Consider the following 7144-nt stretch of genomic DNA (forward strand, 5'->3'; position numbering starts at 1 on the left):
GTGGCATGCCTGCAGGCTGTGGTGCCTGCAGCCCCTGGGGACTGAGCCTTGTGAGGGTGGCTGTGCCCTCTGCCAACAGGGCTGGGTGGCAGCTGCCCCTCCGAAGCCAGCAGGGCCTATGGGGGAGCTGAGGGGCTGGCAAGGAGGGCTGCCCTGGGGGGACATTTTCTACTTTCTGACTCCGTCTCCCTAGAGCTGGGGGTCTGGCCTCATATCAGGGAGGGCAGATGTCCACAGTGGGGGGGGGGTCGTTGCAGTCCTTGGGGAGCTGGGAACACCAGGAGGACAGGCGTCTGGGGACACCTGTGGGATGGGGGGATGGCTGGTGACTTCCTGAGCATAGATCCCAGTCTGGCTGGGAGGTTGCCCCAGGGCCAGCAGCAGCCCCTAAATGGACCCCTCTCCACCAGGCACAAGCTGGGTGCCCTGTCCCCCCAGTGCCAACCTCCACTCTACTGCAGATACATAGAGAAGTGGGCAGTAGGCAGCTTGCTCCTACAGCCCCCCAGGTGCAGGGACCCCCCCCACCCCACCCCCGGCTGAGAGGGAGTGGTGCAGGCCTGGGCTCAGCCCCTCCACACGGTGTCACACCCCTGCGGTGTGCACCCTGAGTCCCCACGGGGTCCAGAGCGCAGTGCAGCCCTGGGAAAGGGGGGCTCCGCCCAACAGGCTGTCGCTGCTACAAGCAGCTTGTGGCCAGGGCCGGCCGGGAGCCCCCTGGCACCCCGCCCCCTCGGGCGCAGTGTCCCCGCCCCGCGTGCACGCCCCGCCCCACGCCGCCGCCTGCCCTCGGCTCCAGCGCCCCAGGAGCGCTGCGCGGACACGGGCTCCGGGGACCAGCGCTACCGCTGCCGCCCAGGTGAGCCCGCCGCCTGCCGACCCTGCCGCCTGCGCCCTGCGCCCTGCTCCTCCTCCGCTCTCGCCGGTCCCTGCGCGCCGCTTCCCCGCTGCCCCCGGGTCTGGGCACAACGTGCCGCCCCCCGCCCTGCCTGCTGCGCGATCTCCCCTGCCGCCCCCACCGCGGATTCCCCTGCTGCTCCGTGTCCCTCCCGGTCGGTCGCCCTCCCGAGCCTGGGTTCCTCCAGACCCTCCCCTCTGGCTTCCAGGCGCCCCTCTCCCGGTATCTGTCAGCCTCTGGGACCCGGGGCTGCGGGGCGCCCGGGTCAGGGAGGAATGGCTCTGCCCCGGAGCTGGAAGAGGGGCAGCGGGGCTGGGGAGGGCTGGGCACACTGCTGGACCGGAGCTCAAGCCCTCAGTGCGCGGGGGTGGCAATCAGCTCCCACTGCCGGCAGCCGCCGCAGACTGGGGGGCCTGGCTGCAGCCTGCCTTGGAGCCTGGACAGGGAGCCACCCCGCCCCTCTGGGGTCAGAACTGCCTCTCCAAGGTTTGGGAGTTGGTCTGCCGCAGCCCTCCCACCCCTCCCACCTTCACAACTGTGTGTGTCCCGTGGTCCCGCACCTGTTCATTGTACCTGGTCTGCCAGCGGCCTGAGGCCCTTAGGAAGGGCAAGGCCTGGAGCGCCTACTGCCAAAGGTGAACCAGTTTCCAGGAGGCTGCCGACCCCCTGTGGGGGGCTTAGGCTCCTGGAGGGCTTCCTGGCAGAGGTGGCCAATGGCACAGATGAGGGATTTAGCACCAACCCCAGGCTTCCTGACACAGGGTGGAGTGGGCCTGGGCCCCGGATGGAGACCCTGAGGGGCTGTGCCCCCCACGCCAGTCACACCAGCCCACGCGCCTCAGCTGCCCTTCGCAGGCAGACACTGCCGTGCCGCAGGCTGCCTGAGAGATGGGGAGTGGGTGGGGAGGGGCGGCAGGGCGCCGCGTGTCAGCCAGGCCCCCTTCTGCTATGGCTTTCCCGGACCACCCCTCGGAGGCCTGACCCCCTCTGCGGAAGAGGCAGACGGGTTGGGAAGCTTGTCAGTGGTCACTGTGGTGGGGAGGTCATGGCAGAACCTGCCTTAGCCACTGCGCCCCTGGGCTGACCCACCGTGCACACTAGAGGGGAGGCCTGAGTCGGGGTCCCCCTGCTCGAGGCTGTGGGTGCCTGCTTCCTGAGTTTGCTTTATCTTCCCCGCAGCTTTGCAGGACTCGGAGGCGAGGAGGGACTTAACCTAAGGCCAGTGTGCGGGTGGGGGGCCAGTCTGTGCCCGGAGCCAGGCAGTGGGCAGGTCCCCTCCTGTGGGTCCCCCCGCCGTTGCGCACGGCGGGTGTCACGACCCCTCCACCGGCTCCCCCACTTGTGCTGGAAAAGGGCCCAGGGACGATTTTCCGAGTGTCATTTCTCTGACTGAGACAACCGCTTCTGAGTAATGGCTCCTGCAGAATTATGTTCCCAGGCAGACGCGGCACCCTGGGCCTGTCTTTGTTCGTCACCGCTGTGAGTCTAGCCCGGGAGCCGGGGTGCTACGGGGGTGGCTGGGTGGGGGCCCAGAAGGCTGAGCTGCTGGCCCCGAAACCTGGGGTGCCGGGAGCAGCCTCGGAGGAGCTCCAAGCATCCGGACCGCCACATACTAGAGAAGGCGTTGGTTTGATTTAAAATCAAATGTGGATGAGCACCGCCTGCCCCAGGGGCCTGGGGCCCGCGTTAGTGGCTGTCAGACCCAACTGCCCCCCTTCGTCCTCCATGGGAGTCGGACCCAGTCCCCTCAGCTTCCCCAGTCCCCCTCTGGTCCCACCTGGGATAAGCCAAAAGCCTCTTCTTGGACGTTTGTTTGTTTTTCCTTTGGAGGGGTTTAGTCCACGGGCCTCTGAAGCTGGGTGGCGCCCTCCTCACTGGACACCCCCAGAGCCCACCTGTCTCCTGGTGGCTGGCTGTCTGCTGACCACCACCCGCCCCCAACTGCTACAGCTCTTCCCCCACTGACAGGGAGCGTCAACAATTCGTTTAAACTTTTCTATCTTTTTTTGGAAGCAAGAAGGAAGATTTATTGTTGTGTGCCACTGGTTTTTTTATTTTTTTTATTTTTCAACTTTTTACTGTACTTTGGGTGGAAGTTCACACAGCATGTTGGTTTTCCATGGGACAGTCCAACACATTTTGCTTCATGACATTGACTGCAGCCCCCACAATGTAACTGAGTCGCTGCCTGTCTGGCCCCGATGCTGGTGAGTGCTGTGCAGAGTGGGGACTCTGGGTGGACAGACTCTCTCTCGGTCTGTGCTGAGGCACGCTGGCCCCTAGCCCCCCTCTTGCTGACGGACACGTGCTGTCCTCGTTGCCACTCCCTGTGGGACCTGCCCAGCAGAATGTCCTTGTCCTGGAAGCCAGGCAGCCACTGGAGTTCAGTCTGTCACGGCTCTCTGGCACTTGCTGTCTCCGCCCGACTCTCCCACACATCCAGCAGCCCCTTTTCCGATTCCACGATTCTCTCTCCAACTGTATCCACAGCTGGGCCTCATCCTCGCTTGTGTGGCTCTTGTCCAAATGGCTGTGTTTTTTCACAGCCGAGATTTGTAATTTTAAAAATAGACACCTGTTCATTTTACTTCTCAGAGAGAAGCCACATTTATCTCACTGCATTTTTATCCCTGCCTTGTCTGAGCATCCGAAACCCATCCAGACACATTCTGAGTATCCTTACAAAGCCTTCTCAGTTTTATTCCATCTGAAGTGAAGCCAGCGCTCCACCATCCTCCACGTGGACTCTCACATATGAGAAGATCCCTTTTGTACGTAAAGTGACATTCTGAGCTTCGGATGTGGAGGCCCTGCACCAGGGGGCCGGGGTCCAGCATCTTGACCCAGGGAAGGCCCACTACCCTCCTCGTGGTTCCAGAATGGCCTGGGAGGGGGCGGGGGGGGCACTGCCCTTTCCACATGGATCAGCCAGGCTTTCTGTGCCCAGTGGCATCCTGGCCTCCTTGCCTCCCTCCTGTCCGGCTCATCTCTCTCCGTGGGGCACCTACAAGCCAGGGATGATAAAGCCCCCGCCCCCGGGTCCTTGGGGCTGCAGCGAGGTCGTGAGGGCCAGGGCCAAGCCAGGGAGCCGTCCCAGGTGGGCGCAGCTAGGGGCAGGACGTTGCAGGCAGATGCCTCGGCTCAGGGGCCGCCCAAGCACTTCCCTTGCAGCGACAGTTCCCCTCCTTCCTCTCGGGTTGTTTTCCAAACAATTTGCTTAATGTGATTCCGGAAGAGGTGAACGCGCTAATCTGGTTTACCCGCCCCTGCGGACGGATGGCGGGGGGAGCGGGGCCCCGCCACTCAGCCCCACTCACCGCTCTCCCGGTCCTCCCTGCAGACGCCAGCTGCTGCGATGGAGCCTCTTTTCCCAACCGCCTCCACCCTGGAGCCGGCCGGCTGGAACGCCTCCCCGGCCGCCCCGGAGGGTGGTGAGAATGGGACCCTGGCGGGGCCGGCGGGCTGGCCAGGGGCCCGGGCGGTCCTGGTCCCCGTGCTGTACCTGCTGGTGTGCGCAGTGGGGCTGGGCGGCAACGCACTCGTCATCTACGTGGTGCTGCGTTACGCCAAGATGAAGACAGCCACCAACATCTACATCCTCAACCTGGCCATGGCCGACGTCCTGTTCATGCTGGGGCTGCCCTTCCTGGCCACGCAGAACGCCGTGTCCTACTGGCCTTTCGGGTCTCTGCTGTGCCGTCTGGTCATGACCGTGGACGGCATCAACCAGTTCACCAGCATCTTCTGCCTGACCGTCATGAGCGTGGACCGCTACCTGGCCGTGGTGCACCCCGTCCGCTCCGCCCAGTGGCGCCGGCCACGCGTGGCCAAGCTCACCAGCGCGGCCGTCTGGACCTTCTCACTGCTCATGTCGCTGCCCCTGGTGGTCTTTGCCGACATCCAGGAGGGCTGGGGCACCTGCAACCTCAGCTGGCCGGAGCCCGTGGGGCTCTGGGGCGCAGTCTTCATCATCTACACCTCCGTGCTGGGCTTCTTCGGGCCCCTGCTGGTCATCTGCCTGTGCTACCTGCTGATCGTGGTCAAGGTGAAGGCGTCGGGCGTGCGTGTGGGCTGCACGCGGCGGCGGCGGTCGGAGCGCAAGGTGACGCGCATGGTGGTGGTGGTGGTGGTGGTGTTCGTGGGCTGCTGGCTACCCTTCTTCATTGTCAACATCGTCAACCTGGCCTTCATCCTGCCCGAGGAGCCCGCCTCCGCCGGCGTCTACTTCTTTGTGGTCATCCTGTCCTACGCCAACAGCTGCGCCAACCCCATCCTGTACGGATTCCTCTCCGACAACTTCCGGCAGAGCTTCCGGAAGGTTCTGTGCCTTCAGAAGGGTTACGGCGTGGAGGACGCAGACATCACTGACCCGAGGCCCGACAAGAGCAGCCGGCTGCAGGAGGTCTCTATGCCTGGGCGCGACCCCCAGGCCAACGGGCTCATGCAGACCAGCACTCTGTGATGGCCACGCTGGGGGCAGGTGGGGATCCCCCCTGGATTTCCCACAGGGCAGGGCCTCCCTGAGGTGCAGGGGGCACTGAGGTGCCTCCCCATGGCCTGTGGGTGTGAATGTTCTCTGGTGACGTGAGGACAGTGGAGCTTACCCGGCCAAGGCCTCGAGTGGATGCTATGCAGGGGCTGGCTCTCTTCCTGCCGGAGTGGGAGTGTGGGGACAGATTCTGGCTCCCAAAGGGGCCTCAGGGATGGGGGTGATCAGCCGGGCAGGGGCTTGGCTGTGCCATGTAACAGGCCTGACGTCTGGTCCTGCCCCAGCCCTGTTGGACCCCGGGCAGTGTAGTGACCGCTGGCTGAGGTGGGCGCGGCTCCACCCCATCGACTGCTGGTGGCCAGGTCCCACACGGGTTGCATATATCCCTCCTCATGCTGCTCCCCAAATCATTAAAGATGCCCCGCGTCCACTTGGACCCACTCGGGAGTCTGAACCTCTCCCCTCCACTGGCCACCTGCCCACGGGTGCGCCCCGATTTGGCGCCTGCCCTGGGTGCCCCACCAGGTCCGATAATTGTGTGGACTTTTGAAGCCTGCAGTGTTAAGTGAGCATGTTGGACGCAGCCCCCTGGCGCAGCAAGGGGGACCCAGGACTCCAGCACATCCCGCCCATCTGCACCCACCCGCTCCCCCACCCTCCTGGCTGCAGCTCCTGTCCCAGAGGGCAGGGGAGCAGGGGTGGGCGGAGAGCTGCAGGCCGTGGGCGGGCGGCGGGGAGGTAGCCAAGCCCAGAGGAGGTGTGAGGGGCTGAGGCTGGAAGGAGGTGCCGAGTGCCCTGGGGGCTCTGGCATGGATTCTGGGGAGGGAGTCCCCTGCAGAGGGGCCCCCCCGCCAGCTGAAGGTGGCTCTGAGGCCAGAGGCCGGGGAGGGCATGGGGACCAGTGGAGGTTTCTTCTGCTGCGGTGAGGGGGTGCCGGGGGCTGGCTCCCCCAAAGGGAGCAGAAGAGATTGCAGACAGCAGAGGGAGCGGCTGGGTGAGGCGAACACTGGGCGAGGTGGTGGCTGCCTGCGGGGCTGCGTGCGTGGGCCCCAGAAGCCGGGCCCCAAGGAATTCTAACCCCCGCCTCATCACCCCACCCCCAGCTGCTGAAATGCCACCCTTCCGCCCCCCAGGCTGGAATGGGGACCAGGACCCCGCCGTTCCCGTGTGGCTGGAGGGGGCCCTCTCAGCCCCCACACCCCGTCTGCAACCAGAGGCAGCCCTGTTTGGTCCTCCTTCGCTGCTCAGTCTGCCCAGAGCAGGGTCTAGTCCCCCACAAGGGGGCATTTTGGGGAGGGGCAGCCCGGAGCTCTGAGGCACTGACCCCAGGCCCAGGCTGAGTGCTAGAAATACCATGTGAAGAGAGCAGGCGTCTTAAGACCCCACGCTCCGGAATAAATGAGAAAAGTGTTTGACTTGTTCCCAAAGCAAACATGTTCCTTGGAGCTGAGCCAAGCCCTGCTGTCCTGGGAGCCCTCCCCGCGGGAGTGGGGGAAAACGGATGGGGCTGAGAAGGTGGGAAGCCGTCCACAGGGTCTCTGCCCTGGGCTGCCATCTTGTTTCCTGGGATGGGGGTCTGGAGGATGTAGGAGACTTTGCGCCTCCAGCCCAGGTGGGGTGTGGGGTGATGGAGGCTCGTTGGGAGGCCTGCCTCTGGCCACTACCTGTCACGCCCGACACTGCTGGGTGGGTCTGTGCTCCTGGCTTGGCCAGGATCCAGCCTGCACCTGCATCTGGGGGGGCTACGCACTGCCCCC

General features: G+C 64.7%; 1 protein-coding gene across 1 annotated transcript; it reads left to right on the forward strand.

Moving 5' to 3' along the window:
* The first annotated feature begins 4253 nt into the window (after positions 1–4253).
* SSTR5 (somatostatin receptor 5) lies at positions 4254–5360 on the forward strand. Its single transcript, XM_007957496.1, has one exon. It carries the CDS (start codon positions 4254–4256, stop codon positions 5358–5360), a length of 1107 nt encoding a protein of 368 aa, XP_007955687.1.
* The last annotated feature ends 1784 nt before the right edge of the window (positions 5361–7144 follow it).

Source organism: Orycteropus afer, unplaced genomic scaffold (genome assembly GCF_000298275.1).
Source record: "Orycteropus afer afer isolate SDZICR_OR568_19922 unplaced genomic scaffold, OryAfe1.0 scaffold00751, whole genome shotgun sequence".
Lineage (NCBI taxonomy): Eukaryota > Metazoa > Chordata > Mammalia > Tubulidentata > Orycteropodidae > Orycteropus > Orycteropus afer.

Bases quoted from the DNA above. Each gene is read 5' to 3' on its own strand.
- SSTR5 (XM_007957496.1), top strand. From the start codon at position 4,254: ATGGAGCCTCTTTTCCCAACCGCCTCCACCCTGGAGCCGGCCGGCTGG.